The sequence below is a fragment of the Anopheles bellator genome, chromosome 1 (genome assembly GCF_943735745.2).
Source record: "Anopheles bellator chromosome 1, idAnoBellAS_SP24_06.2, whole genome shotgun sequence".
NCBI lineage: Eukaryota > Metazoa > Arthropoda > Insecta > Diptera > Culicidae > Anopheles > Anopheles bellator.
In genome coordinates this window covers 12,092,755-12,108,455 of record NC_071285.1, presented here as the reverse complement: position 1 = coordinate 12,108,455, position 15,701 = coordinate 12,092,755, and the positions used below count along the sequence as shown (strand labels likewise).

The following is a 15,701-nucleotide window of genomic DNA, read 5'->3' as shown; positions in this document are numbered from 1 at the left end:
GAAACCCCGAATAACGCGTAAAAAGTCGTATCGTAATTGACGCTGATTTGGTGAATGTGCGTTGCGCGCATCGTCCCTTTTTTTCTGGCTAAATCGCAAAAACCGGTGCTTTACCATGCGCACCATTCGGCTCGGTACATTGCTCCCCTATGCCCCGCTCGCGATGTGCATCGTGACCAACCGCAAATTAGCTGCAGCTCCTCGATCGTGCCCCGAACCAACGAAAGTGAAACCACACGAAAGCCTCTCGAAGATGCGCCCGCGTGAGCAAGAAGACGACGGCCAGATCCACACGGAAAGAAAGAGGCAGACACTGAGGAGGATCATCACCACCAGCGCGCCAGCGCAGGGGTTGGTAAATCACGAGAAAAAGAGAAAGGCCATGTGGACGGGCGCCGATGAAGCGGCTGGAAGGGAAAGTGCTCCTCGGACGCCACGGCGGCGACGAGACCTTGAACCTTGGCGAGAGATATTAACCCACAACCGGCCTGGGTCTCCGCCTAGAAAGGGAGTCGGCCCGTCCGCCCGCTCGGCCTGGTGCAATTCCATTGTTTTTTGGGGTGAAGGTGGTCCACCACACACCCCCATCGCTCGGAGGGATGGCTCGGCGCCGCCGGCGATACCCACCAATTATGCCTGCGCCACCCCCCGGGGCGGCATCGCCGTCGGTTGGAAACCGATCCCGAATCGAATCGAACATTTATCGACTCCATCTTCAGTCGTCGTCGTCGTTGAGCTGTGTTGTGAGACAAAAGACCTGAAAATTAAGATCAACACACAATCCCCACACGCCATTATCACGATCGGAGCCAGCGGACGAGACGCGTTCAACGAACCATAATTTGGGGTGGCGACGACGGGCGTTATGTAACTGAATGTGTCGAAAAACAAAACAACAGAAGCATTCCCGAGGTCCCGAGCCCGAGGCGGTATCGTCAAGATGACTCGCCGTCGTCGAGTTTAATAGTGGCGACTATTTTTGGCGACGGAGATCCTTGGTGGGGAACACGGTTTCGAGCTGTCTCGAGGCGGGTCTATCAGAGTCCGACACGCCCGGGGGCGATGTGACATTAACTGTTTTGACGAAACCCACAAAAATGCTGGGGGTTTTCCCGCGAAGATCTCAGGCTCGGGTTCCACTTCAAACGGGGTGCATTTTTGGAGGGTTCCACCATCGAGAGGCGCCAAGTGATCCCAATTCTCAACTCAAAGCGCATGGTGTTGGTGGTGCGAAATTACGCAAACTCCGCGATCGCCCAACGGCCACATTGTTGCCACCGTACCATACTCGGTTATCTCCTGATTAATGGAGTCAATCGCTAGGCACTCGAATGGAAATCGTAGCGCCAAACAATTCAATCGGCGTATCACGGTAGTCGGTCGACCGTACGACCGGCACTCGATTAATCACCGAAACCCGCAGTAAATAACGGAGCTACTCGGAGAGGCTGTTTATCTGCCATCGGTGTGCACTTCCGCCGCGCTGCGAAAGATGCATCGACGACACAGGCTAAGGCCTCACGCTTCGATGGGCTGCCATGCTGCCGGACGCCTCACGCGGACGAGCCAGCTTCTAATGCCTTCTAGCTAGTGCAATTCGATTCATTGACTGTGACTTGCGCAACCGTTATTTGCCGGCGGTGCAAGGCAAGTCAGCAACATTACGAATCCTCGAGCGCGAGAAGGCGCGCCACACGCCGACAGTGGACAGTGCCGGCTGGTGGAATGCAATTCAATTTGAACGGATGGTTAATTAATTAAACATTAGCCACGGCGGCGGCCAGCTTGGGCCAGCATAATCAGCATCCCGCCGTCAAAAGGGCAGCATTCTTCGCCCGAGAACGACCGGTGTCCGAGCCGCGGGGGCTTGATGTACTGCGGCCTGGACTCGTGAATCTGGGTTCATCGGTGGTTTCATTGTCGAGCTCGAGCTCGGCGGTTCTGTTCTGGGTGTTTTGCCGTTGGCCGGAAGCAGCGTCTCGAGGATCTAACGGCTCTTCCGACAGGCAGGCGGGCTCATTCATCAATCAATCAAATTAAATTGCGCTCTCAATCGCGGCGGCGGCGGCGGTGACAGTTTCCGATTAGCATAAGAATGGGGAGGGCAGCATAAAGGAGTCGGTGCCACGAAAACAACGGAAGGTTATGTAGAATTTGATTAGCCAATTGAGCGCTCGCCGAGGAGGATCACCTACTTAGCCGCCAGCCTCCGGGCTCAGGGGGCCTCTTAAATTATGATACTTTTAAAATTGCGCACTGTTCGCTCGCGTAACAATCCGCTAAAGGTTCGCTACACGTTCCTCGTCGGAGTCCAGCCCAGTGTCCAGATCTTGGCGATCTACTGCGAGCCCTCGTGTCGTAGGAGGTACTCGTTGACCTTTCCCACGAAAGATCTCCTCGCTCGCTCGCTCCCCTCACTCACTCACTGTCGGCGTGCATCTCATCAACGCGTAACGAGCGCCCGGGGCGCAAGTGCGTGAGAATCACTTTCGATCGCTCACGGCGGTGGTGCCACAGTTTCGACACCCGGGCGCGTTCGATGAAATATGGACGTTAATCTGCATCCCTCCGTGCCGTGCCGTGGCCTAGCCATATGTGAGATCTTCCAGCTGGCAGAAGTATCATCATCAACATCAGCCGGGCAGCGTGACATGATTCATTAGAATGTGTGCAGCATTCGAATGTGCGCAACCTCGTGATCGGAATATTATAATTGGCGAATGGGCCTCACCGACCAGAGAACATCTTACCGCGTGCGCCGATTACGATCGGTAAAAGAGTGCACAAACGGCTCTTTTCGCAACGCGATCGTGATCGGTTGATTTGTTGTTGCCCGTTAACGTTCTCTTTAGCTGTGCGCAAATTATTTTGCACACAGGAAGTCACTGAGAGGTGTTTGTGATCTGCCTCCTCAAGATCCTCGCCTCGATTGGTTTGCCATTTGATCAAGGATGCGCCACGGGGGCTTCTCGACTCGAAGCGATCCAATTCGATTAATTCGTTTTTTTGGAGGGTTGTTTGGAAATTAAATGACTGACTGACTGATCAATCACCATCTCCTGTGTTCTTCTGGGAGCGTGCACGTAACCTATCATTAGCTGCAACAAATGGGTGTAGCTTGCAGGAGATGTCGTAACTGCTCGCAATGCGCTGCTAGTGAGGAGCTCCAGAATGGGCTCCAAGCTCAACAACTAACGCACGTAAAGCTTCCTTTCTCCGTTCGACCCGGGAAATGAGGTAATTTTGCCAGCAACACCTTGTCCGTTCCGTAACGATCGGTGTCACATACTTTCGCCAGTCGAGCAGGCTTTAGTCCAGATTTAACTCCTACGAGCTGACGAGTTATTGGCCGCCATTATTACACTCGGTCCGACGGTCGTGTTCAAAAAGTTCTTTGCCTCGATAACTGAGCGCATTTAGTATAGACATGTCACAGTATTTTCTACGATGGAAAAAATCAAGTATCTTACAGTGATTTATTTTTTATTTTTGAATGCAAAATTTGAACGAATAATGAAAGTGTATAAGGACTCTTCGTCTTCAATTGGGGGGTTAAAAGAGGGGTTTCTGAGTTTAAGCGTGGTTTGACTAGCCCTTACTAGGTGATCCACGTTTAAAACTTAAAAAACAGACACAGCAACCGAAATCGTAGAAAAAATACGGGATTTCGTATTGGTAAATCGTCGAATCACTGAAAGAGGTTTAGTACAACGCTTAGCCATCTCATTGAGCATTGATTGAAGTATTGCGTTTCTCAAAGTTGTTTGCAAAATGGATGCCGCATTTGCTAAAAATGAAATAATGCACCAGGTAGCAAGAGCATTTTGAAAATGGAAAAAATCCATGAAATAAACTTGTAATTGTTGGAGTATCCACGGTATTCACCAGATTTGAGCACTGACGACTTCCATTTATTTTCAGACCCACAAAAAAATCATGCGGGAAAAGCGTATTTTGAAGGCGTTCCAGTTTTTCGCTTCAGGGATGGAATTCTTAAATTGGAGTCTCGTAGGATCAAGTACATTTATGTTCAGGGAGGCTACACTGTATAACAAAGTGAATTTCAAACCACAAAAAAGTGTTTTTCTTATCAAAGAACTTATTGAACAACCTAGTAGTTTCGACGAATCCCGCACCCCCATGGGTCGCCTTGGACGGGAATCGGTGGACTTTTGGTCAATTAAGTGATGGCAACCCCTTACACGCGCACGCGAATCGGATTCTCCGAAAACGGGGTAATGTGACACTTATTTTGACTGCGCAGCTCCGGCAGCTCGTCATCCCTGGGTAACGCGTGTTTTTGTCGCTTCGCTCGGTGCATGTTTTTGCATAAAATGCGGAGCAACGTCAACAGTTCGTTGCGCAACGTACGCAGAGTGGGCAAACCATTAAAATGGACGACACGAAGACCCAGTAACCGCGAGTTCCGCATCGCGCGCTCGAAATGCGAATCGTTGTCCGTGGTCCTCGCACGTCAGCGTCAATTTGCTTTCATTTCTGGACCGCGCTAGTATGTTGCAGCGCGCGGCATTCCAAATGTCGTGATCTTGAATTACCTATGCACGCTGGACGCTGCGACCCCCTCCCGAGGATCCCGCCGCTGATCGACAGCGGACCCTTCGGAGGTCCGGTTGACTCAATTAACCTTTACCAGAACCGGCTAATTATGTTCCTTCTTGACCCCTTCCCTGGTTTCGTTCTCGTGCGCGCGTGAAGTGTGAAACTGGAGTGGAGCCCCAGTGCGGGGTTCAATGTTAGGGTTCGAACCGGCGTGAAGGTCTTCGACGAACTGCCCAATGGAGCCCGGTTGGAGTTTGGCTCCCATTTGGCCCAACAATGTTTTATGCTCATAGAGCCGTTTCTCGCGTTGCGTGAGGAAGATTGAAGGGCCAGGCAAGGCCCGTTGTGTACGTCAATCTCTGTACGGCCACCGCTGTCGCTGTGGGAAGCATTCTGGGAGCTGATAGTAGCTGCGGCCACAATTGGCGTTTGTTGGGCGTTTAGGGAGCGATAAATTACACACACCCTCGCTTCGTCGGTGGCCATCGACAGGCGATGATGGTGATGATGATGATGGCGAAGGTGATGCGCGCCTTGCGCCCGATTGAGAGATACCCGCCCGCGTTACGCACGTCAGAGTCGGACAGAGTTTATGATCCAAGGCTTAGGCCTTCTCAGGGGGCTCTCCGCTTCGCTCGGTCGCATCGCAAGTAGCGTAGCGAACTAGTGAGCGATTGTTACGTAGTTAGCGGATCTAACGAGCGATCGTATCACCGCCACCCAGCTGCAACAGCTTGTTTCAAATTAGGCAAAATAAAACCAAACGCAAGTTATTGCTCTTTAATTTTAATTGCTTAATTTTGTAACAAAGTAGCGCCAAGGAAAATGAGATTCAAAATTATCATAAATCAAATAAAATTCCAACAAAAGGGACAAATCTTTAAAGGTGTGTCAGTAATCGTTATGCTGCGGACAGGTGTGCTCGCTGCAAGATTCATTGCGATCACAGCTCGCAAAAGGTAATAAATCTTGTGCGATCACAAATCGCACGCCGGCGCAAATGTGTTACGAAATCGCTCATTACATCCAATTACTGGCCAACAGACAAGCCGATCGATCGGGCGTTCGACCGGCGTCGTCCCACTCGGTGCTGTCGGCGAGCCAACACGGGATGACTTATGCTGGGCAGGAAGAACCCGCCAGTCGCCAGAGAATGGGACCGGCAGAAATTATGATTGGAGATGATTGGAAAAATCAACTTCTTTCGCGCCAGGCCGCCTGTACCAAGTAGTTATCCCAAAAAGGGGAGCAACGAGAGCGAGCCGTGGCCGCATGGCCAATGTTGCGTCACCGTTGTTCTCTCCGCCGCGACCGCCGCCGACATCGATTATGTTGTTTCGCGCGAATCAAGCGAATCGAACGATCGATCGGTCCCACCGGGGATCGAACGGCTGACCGATTTATCTCGGAACGCCGTTGCTCCAGTTGCTCCAGGACCAGTTTATTTTGACCGCACCACAGATAATGGGCAGGTCTACCGTTGTCGGCGTAGGCCTTCAACGAGAATCGCCCACGGACACAGAGGGAGGGATAAAGTTGCCGTGGTCTTGCGCGTCTGGAACTCCACGCAACATTATGTGCTCAACCACGTGCGCACCGCACCAACATCCGCGAACCAGTTTCGCTGGCCACTTTAGTTTAGTTATTTTCAATTTTTCAACCCACTGATCGGACCGCAGACGCCGAGGCCGCACCCAGCTCCCGATGCTCTGCTCGCGGTTCCACGGACCACGACGACGTCGCCGAAAGAAAGTGAAACCGCTCCAAACAGGTGTTAATTAGTTTCGAGCATTTCTTCCAAAACCGTCACAGCTGGCCAGCTGGCGGAGGGCTGTGGCTGGCCAGGGAGTAGTGGCCGAGTGGCCGGTACGCAACAATTCACGGTTGTGCGCCAAATTGAATTTCAAACCGCGGCGAGTAGTATGTGTGGGGCTTTTTTTTCAACCGCCGAAGATATCGCAGAGCACGCGATGCTGTTATCTAATGCTCGCATTAAATGAGCCCAAGCCGATGCACGGGGCACGTTTTATAACCCCGCGAACGAAGCCTAGCGGAGCCTAGGCCTCGCTCTGGCATCCGTGACGCAGTTTACGAATTTTTCTCGCCGAAAAACGAGGTGGGCGAAAGTGTGAAAAGCGTCCTCCCTTCCAATGGGTGGATTTTGGTTGCTGTGGGAAAAGTGTGCCATTTTTCGTTTCTTGCAGTGGATTCGGTTGAATGAGTTGGCTTGTAAATGCCCTCTGAAGCATTTATCCTGAGCAACGTAATTGCTGTCTGTGTTGGCGTTGGGACAGTTTCAATTTTAGACTTAATACAACTCCACTTCCTGCACTTGACAGTCTGGGACAATCTGGGTCCTTGTTTCATTATACAATCGCGACATTCAATCAATAGAAATTCTCTGATAAACTCCGAAGCAGGTTCCTGTTCAATGGGGAATCGACAGATAGATAGAATCAAACTACATTTTGCACTCCAACTGACAGGCACTACACTTGCAGGACAACTGCAATCGATCAGACGGATCTGACAAATGGGATCTCAAGCGATAAGACTCATTTCAATTATTGGTTGTCAATGGTGTAAAAAGTTGACCGTAATCTTGATCAGAACTGCGTGAACCAGAATGGGTAAACTCCATAAACAACCACTTCAGTGAGCTCCAATACCCGGTACTGATAGTTGCAGAAATCAATTTCACAAAATAACCAAGGGTTGAAAAATAAGGTTCAACCTGCAGGAAGTTTTAACGTCAGTCATCGTTGGGTTTTGAACTCCAGTTACTTAATCATTTACCACGAAAAGAGCAACAATATTAATATTGACTGCAAACATTGTTTGGCTCAGCCGTGGCGCCTCGTTTGACCTTTGCGCAATTGTAAAGGAAAAAAACGCTATACAATCTTGCCGCCGGATTGCAAACCCTACGCACCACGGTTCGAGTCCCTCGGTGCATTGGATCTGTATGATTAATGGAAGTCGGTTTTCCATCTCCGTCATCGTTGCCGCCGTCATGCAGCGTAGCAGTGCAGCGTGCTGCGCCGGAGAGTAATTGCGATCAGTTAGCAAATGGATGTTAAAACCGATGGCGCACCCGGGCGATGGGAGTTCGATTCGAGTTCGAGCGCAAAAACGGCGCAAAAACGGCGCAAAAACGGAGCAAATTTATCATCATCAGCACCAGCGTTTACACCGCGCATTAACATCCCCGTCGTAGGGTGTGCAAGGTCAGTGCCCGGGGTTGGGGCCCTATTTTCGTGGCAAAGTCCCAACCACGAATGCGGGGCACCGATTAACACCCTACCCGCTGGACGTAATGGATCCGCGTGAACTTGAACTACTTCTGGCACCCCGATCGGCGCGGCGGCGCAGGAAACCGTTGGCCACTCAACGCCACTGTCAGTCCGTATCAGTGTAACCGATGACTGATCGAGATGTAAATTCAATACCGGACCCAGCCCGGACCGGAGTGGAAGGCCGGCCGACAAGCCAAGGCCCTGCGTCGCCGAATGACTGCAGGCTGCTGCACGTCCTGTGCACGGTAGTTTCTGACTCGAAGATAAAGAATCACTTTACTAGCCCCACGCCACCACGTCACGCCACGCTGCGGAGTGACCTGAAACCGCTAACGCTACGGTTAACGTATACGAGGATCACGAGGATCGGCTGGCCGAGATAAAGCCATTGCTTCTAATGCACCACCCACCACCGGCGAGCCTGTGTAATTGTGCAATAATTTACGATTTACTTTATTTTACTATCCCCATCGAGTGTCGCGCATGACACAGCAGTCGCCAACAGGTCCTTTCCTTTTTTTCTTGCGTTCTCGTTACGCAACCCAGAGTTTCGCCGAGAAGGTGTTGTTTCACTTTTCACTGCCCCCAGGGATCGATGCAAAGTTGCAAGTGGCAAGTGAAAATTAAAATAGACACAGCAGAACCCGTTCAGGTACCCGCCGTCCTGTCGCGGCCTCCTGCTCCTTGCGCGTATTAATGGACGTCTTTTGATCGAAAGAAATCTTACCCACGGCCGGTTTTATGAGCCGCTGACTCGTATAAATATTCACGTCCAGCCTTGCCCAGACCGAGCAGAGCCGCGAGAGAGATTGAGGTGACGATGATTTAGAGAACTGCTGGTGGCAGATTTGAGTCTCCACCATTTCATCACACTTGCATTCCGTGGGCTCCTTTCGCCATCGGAACGCCCAACTGGACCGCTGCTGCGGTGGTCCTAGAGTGCAAAACCTGTTCAACGCCGGACGGACACACCCGTTGGCGGTGTGCAAAGCCCATAATTTACGGGTACTAAGCCCGAATGGCAGACATCCTATCTTCTGAGTAGCTGCCGTGCGAAATGGACACACCCAAACGGCAAACGGAAACGTCGCCGACGGGCCAGTGGGCATCACTTTCCAAAAGGCCAACCGGCCACCAGCACACTTTCGGTTTCAGTTTCAAGTTCATCCCGACTCGGCAAGCTCCACTCCGTTCGCGCTTCCTGTGTAGCCCGGGCCACTCATCAAATACCAAACCGCTGCGGCTGCGACGCGTTGATGGGTGACCGTCAACACGGATTTGACGATCGTCCGAGATTACGATCGACCCACGCATACGCCTGTTCGTTGAACTTGGACCGCGCCTGGTGTGGCATGCAAATGACAGATTGACAGCCACGGACGGACGGATGGAAAAAAACTGTCTCCTGTGGTTAGGGAAATTACCATAATGTGCCACACCTCGTTCTTGTTCGATTCACGTCGCGAAGGTTTTTGTTCGACCCGACTCGGACTGTTCCGAAATTCTAGTCAGTATTCTGACCGACCATTCTTCTGGTCGTACTGGATATCTTCGAGGGAACGCACAGGAATGCGCTACTCTGGCGCCGGGCTGAGAGAGGACGTTTGAGGACGATCCCCAGAACGAGTCACTGTAATCCGAATCATCCGTGGCCAATTTGATCCAATCATTTAATTAGCCGCCGTGTGGCCGCCTCACTAACAGTCTCAGGCCGCTGAAGGCACCTCTTCACACGGCTCCATTCTTGCTTCAAAGGGTTCTCATCGTGTGCAGAGTGAACGGAAAAAACAACCGAAACGAGACCGTCACTAACTCCATTTGACGCTCGTTTGTTTCACGTTTGGTCGCCGACAGTACGTGAAGGAATGCCGAGTGCAACGATGTCGCCGTCGCTTGACTCAGCTTGATCTTGCGGCTAATCAGCGTGATTGTAAAAAAATGAAAATGGATGAAAAATTGACCCACAAACCTACCCCTCCGGCGAAGGATTAAAAATGGATCCAAATACCAAAAGCACGTGCTAATGACGGCAGCGGAGCCTTTTAATGCAATCCGCGACATCGATCCGGCGAGATCAATATGGTTACTTCGGACATCGGAATGCATCAGAGACAAGCCAGCGCAAGCCGGCTCGAGTCCTTTTTGGCGGCTCAGCTTCATTGAGTTTCACCGATCGCAGTTTTTTCTGTGCTACGCCTTCCAAATTAAATGCTTTGTTGTTGCCCCACAACACCGTTCCGCTGGAGTAGGTCGTCCACGGGCAATCACGGGCACTTCACTTCCGACGTCAGTCGAGGGGAAAAATCCCACGCCATGTTTGTGCCGTGTGTTAGGAACAATGGTAATGAATTAATTAGTGGCCTGCTGCCCCGATCCCGGCCCCCGACGTTTTTCGATGTTCACACTTTGCTGGGCGATGTTTTCGATGTTTTCTTAAATCATGTGCTGTTTCACCCTTACGATCGATCGAGTTCAATCCAAAACCGCTCAGGCTTGCGAGCATTACAGGTTATGTCACTCACATTATTAATTTAATTCCGAACCCATCATTTGTTAATATCCTCGCCCCGGGCAGGGATCGGTTTGCATTCTTTGGCCACAGCGAAATGATGGTCCCCGGCAACCGACGCCCACTTGAAAAATGATTGATTGACATCCGCGTGCATGTGTTGGTGCCGAAAGGAAGGAAGCAAACGGTGGGAAGAAGAAAGAATCCAAGAAAGTCCGCTCTGAAACTTAAGAGCCAGACCGCGGCGACATTGACCTCCATTCGCGATCGGCAGGCAGTACCTATGTGGGGCTGGGGTATGTGTATTAATGGAATCGATTTCACTTTCATTTCGAAACACCGACCGGGACGGGTTTCCCGACCCGTTCCCGCAACCGCAACCGCCTGCCCGCGCTCTGGACCTGACCTGGGTCGGCACGGTTTTTGTAGAGGCACCACAACCTAACCGGAGCAAAAAAAAAGGGCCGCAGAAAACCGGTACCGGCGGCGATCCGGGAAGCCACGATCTCGGAAGCTCGGAAGGATCTCCTGTTTCGTTGGCGACTTGAAGGTGCGAGGCACCGGGCGGTACGTCCCCCCTCTCTCTCTCTGTCGTCCGGAACGCGATCTGCCATTTTGCATTAATGATTTATTAATGCGCATCAGGAGGACGGCTAAGGATAGGGGTCCCATGATACGCGTGAAACGATAGCCATTAAAGGATCCGTCGAAAGGGCGCTCTCCGTGGACGGACATACTCCGAAGTGAAGGACATTCAGATGCGCTCCCCGAAGGCTTTCTGCTTCCCAGTGCAACCAGTCCTTGAGCACCGGAACCAGTCGAGGCAAGGCGCAATACCTGGCGAAGACCTTGGTCGGTTAATCCCCATGATCCCCCGGGGGTGTCCAAGGATTTGTAGGGACGGCAGCCGCCGCAGTAGTCACACGCTGCTGCTGTGACGGTGAGACAACAATTGATCATAATTGGCACACGAAAAACGTCAAACGAAGGTGAACCGGGCTCCGGGCCGTTCGTTCGATGATCGCCACAACAAAAGCAGAAGCAGCGAGTGAGTGAGTGAGCAATGCGACAACAACAAAAAAGGCACACAAATGTCAGGCCAACAGCGATCCGGGCCGCCTGGATCGCCTCAATGCCAGCGGCGGAAGCGACCGTTCTTGAAATAGGTCGCGCCAGGCCACGGCGCGCGGGTCAGCGGGTCACGGAAGTGGTCGGTTGCTTCCGCGTTGCTTCTGCGTTCTTCTCCGGCGTAGTGTTTTTGGTGTTCCTACTGCCACTTCCGAAAGGGCTCATCAGCGGTGTGCGGTCACCACCGTGTCCAAGGAGTCCTTTAGTTTAGCGTGAGCACCCGGCACTTGGCTGAGGCCGATTTTTCTTACTTCGATTTCCATCATTATTCCGGATTATTAGAGATGACGTGTTTATGCAGCTACCGGCACTGCGACGGCAATTACTATTTAATACTAGAGACGCATGAGGCCTGCGAGCCACTTCCGCTTACGTTTATTTATGTGCCTTTTTTTCGGGGGGTGGCACCCTGGGACCCTGGGCTACCCGTCGGGTGGCTGTCGGGGATAATTGAGAACAATCGACGCCGGAGTGTCCTTGGCGGTGGCTTGGCTACAGGAATGAAGGGCCCAGTTTGAGGAGTGTTTTGCCCCCAGGGAGTCTAGTTAATATATATTTATGCTGCTGTTTATTGAGTCGAGAGACCTTCCGCTGGCAGGTTTCGCCTTCTAAGGGTCATGGCTGCCACAAGAATAGAAAATTTAGACACCACCGATGGCACAGCTAATGGACGTGCTTGTGATTCGCTAATTGGACTATAAAACTCTGTATTACCCGAATGGGTACGATTTGTTTCCCAACTTTGGCCAATAAATTAATTCGGTTGTCCAACTTTATTTCTCTTCGATTGATGCAAGTGGATGTCCCAGCGCGTCCTTCGACTGACCATTTCAGCGATGCGCCGAAGAAATGGGGTCAAAGTTATCGATGCCACCGCCAAAAAAAAAAATTAGCCCAACTCGATGAACACGATCCGGGCCCGATCCACCAATCTATTGTCAAACTTGTTGCAAAATATGGCGAACACGAAGGTGTGTTCACCATCGGATGAGCATATTTGGATACTCTTTTAATGCTCGTTAGCACCAGCCCAGGCACGAGGTTTTCAAGGTCTCCGGGGCACTCCTTTTCGGGTGTGTCCGGGTAATTGCAAGCATCAACGCTGCGTGTGCGTAATAAAAAAGTATCGAACCAATTAGCAAACGCGCCGGCGATCGGCGGCCCCGTATGACACTGACACGCTGCAGCCGATGTTGGGCCATCGTTGAGCCCGATGGTGCAATGCTGCAGCCACATTATTGCCGTTCTGAAAATGGTATTTGTCGGTGTGCAGCAAACGAACCGAAAAACCGAAATGATGCCCGTGGCCTTCAATGAAAGTGGAGCTAAGAAAGTAACATATTAACGGACGGCGTGGCCTTCGGGTTTTTAAGAGGAACTTGTGTCACTGTTGCGCACGACTCTCGGTGCACGTTAGGCTTTCGCATCACGCATCATTTGTGGCGCTAGCGTTAAGCGCCTTACTGCGCCAACATCGATGAGTCCATTGATATTCACTGGACAGCGCACAATCCGATCGGTCGGGGACCGTGCAAAGTCTTCTTCCTCTTTAGCGATTTATGATTCTTGTTTCGATTCCCACCATCCTTTTGCGCTGTGCTGCTGTGCTGTGCTTTTGCGATACAATCAAAGCACACGACACACGAGTAATGTTGGGCCTTTAATTTGGGCTAAAACACGGCCCAGTGCGCAAAGCGGTCTCCACAAAAACCCAAAAACCGAAGCGATGTAATTGCAAATTGGGATGGTTGTAAATTAAAGCTCCGACGACAGCGAAAGTTGCTGTTTTCTACCTCCTCCAGGTGCTCCTTCTATTGCGTTTCCGAGGCACGCGACGGTGTGTGGCGTGATCATAAATAATTCAACCCACCTATCGCCCACGATATCGCCCCGGGGACCGGCGCTCTTACGTGTGCGATCTGTTAACGCGTCGAATTGAAAACCGAGCCCTCATACGCCGCAGCAGCGCATATTGTTTTCGTACCCTCCATTTCCAAGATGTCACGCTCGGCGGCGACGGCACCGGCGAAAAGCGCGGAAATGGATGGGCAATGGGCGAAAGGGCCGCTGGCAGCATTCATTAGCTGCACGCAACGGGGTGGTTAATGGAGTAAAATTCCCATTAATCAACGCACGACGATCATCATCATCGGTGTCGCCGAGCCAGGGTTATGAGACGTACGGGGTCACCCGCGGGTCACAATGTCGCCCGGGCGACAGGGGGGGGGGGAAAATGGCAGCGCCAAAGAAGAAAGAGGACCAGGTCCCGTGCGCCGCGTGCAATTAATCATAGTCTCGGGGCAATTTTATTGTTAATATTGTATTGCGCTTGCGCGGCTGCAATTATGTGCGTGCGTCCGTGCGTGCGCTGAAAGAAATGGCGATAAAGCCTTCGTAAGGCTCCTCGTCTGGGTCGGCAAGGTCGGGCAGCATACAACTCCTGCCGAAGCACGAAGATCCATTAGTCTTCCCTTGGTGGAGATCTCTCCGACAGCGCGTGCAAAAGAAAATGCATCACGTCTTTAGACCCACGCGAGACGTTAAATAGCCTGCTTCGATCGTTGGCACGATTAATTGCTTCATCAAGGAACCGACCCGACCCACCCAGAGAAGCAACCCAAAACCCGGGAAAAAAGGCGCACGATCATCCCCCCGATTGAGCCTTGAGTGGCCTCTTCTACTCGGCCATTATCGTCGGCCATCGGTATCAGATCAGATCTTTCTGCCGCCTTGGTCGGCGCGGATCAAGCAGATCGGCACTGAGGGCTCCTGTAATTTGTAGCTCCTCACACCGACAATTTCAAAGTGAGCCAAGTGAAACACGCCCCGCGGGAAGGAACCGGGGGTTCCTCAGGGCCACCAGCGCAGACTTCTGTTCCGGACACCGCCCGGTTTGTGGGTCAAGGATGCTGCTTTCGTTGGACGTGCGATCTACGGAAGTGATGGGCTTGTGACCCAACCGAAAAGCATTAGGGCCTCGCCTCACGTTCCGCCGGGGTCAAATAGTTGGTCAAAAACCCCATGAGCTGCAAGAAGGGTGCGTCATTGGCCAGGGTTTCTGTGAGTCACATCGTGAGCTGAGATTGTGATCTTCCTTCCTCTACAAAGCGTGCCGGGTGGGTTTCGTAAAATTTGACAACAAAAGCATGCCCCGCGATACAATAGCCCACAAGTCCCACGAATTATTCGTGGATTCGGACTTCAGTCAGACAAATGGACGCGTCGGGTGCGCATTTCGGTGATCATTTTTCTCGTGCCTCTCTGTGTCTTGCGATGGCATAATACTAACCACGGCCTAACAAATGTAACAAATGGACGGGCCCATGAACTACGCCGCGCTACGGAACGGTAGTCTGTTGGTTTTATGGACCACACGGTCGGCCAGTCGATTTCTCCGCCAAGTTCGCGTGTTACGACATGGCTACCGACGAGTAGCTGCCGAGCGTCGCGTGCTTCGTAGCTCATCGCTCATTACTCACCATCATTAGGTCTCCACTTTCCAGATGCTTGCGCATGAGGATTGCGGCCATATTCTCCTCGTCCTGATAGATGTCACCGAAGGAGTCGGCCGGCTCGGGGTCCTGCAAGTAATAAACGAAACAGAGATTGATTAACATTTGCGCGTTCTTCCTCTCCTAAGGTCGATGTTGTAACTCGCCCGCTGATCTTCGTGCAAAGGTCCACTTCGATCAATCACGCTTCGGCGCTTCTGTCATCGGGTAATCGATCAGGCGCCCGGCAATTGCTTCCACCGAACGGCAGAAGGGCGCTAGTCAAATCGACGTTCTATGACGTAACGCTGAGCACCGAAGCCCTTCAAAGAAAGTGAGCGTCGAGACCAAGACCGATCGTTGACCGAGTTGCGTTCTTGTGCCACGGCGGTTAACCCCCGTGAGAGTCGTCCTCGATCGCTGCGTTGCGCAACTTCAGGGTCTTCGGCGTGACTTTTGTCGTTGGCAGGTCTTTGGCGCATTCACGGGGAGGCAATAAAAAAACCCCGTAAAGCGCCGACCGACCGATCATGTTCCTGCCGGTCGATGATTCTTCGGACTGTCACCGGCCAGATAGCGCGTAATTCGAAACGGACTGCTGGCCACCCAACAGTGACCAAATAGACTAACTGAGTGGCGTCGGTCGCCACAAGATGGATCGCCGGTGTCAGTCGGCGCAAGATTAGACATCGCCGTTTGACGTCAGCCGGGGTCAGT

At 52.0% G+C, this 15,701-nt stretch overlaps 1 protein-coding gene across 1 annotated transcript in view; it reads right to left on the bottom strand.

Annotated features, from left to right (window-relative positions):
- LOC131205496 (A disintegrin and metalloproteinase with thrombospondin motifs like) overlaps window positions 1–15,701 on the bottom strand; it is a 75,989-nt gene that overhangs the window by 25,193 nt on the left and 35,095 nt on the right. The window contains exon 4 of the mRNA XM_058197617.1: window positions 14,973–15,074. Within this exon, the coding sequence (XP_058053600.1) occupies window positions 14,973–15,074 (102 nt within the window). The remainder of the gene's footprint in view (window positions 1–14,972; window positions 15,075–15,701) is intronic.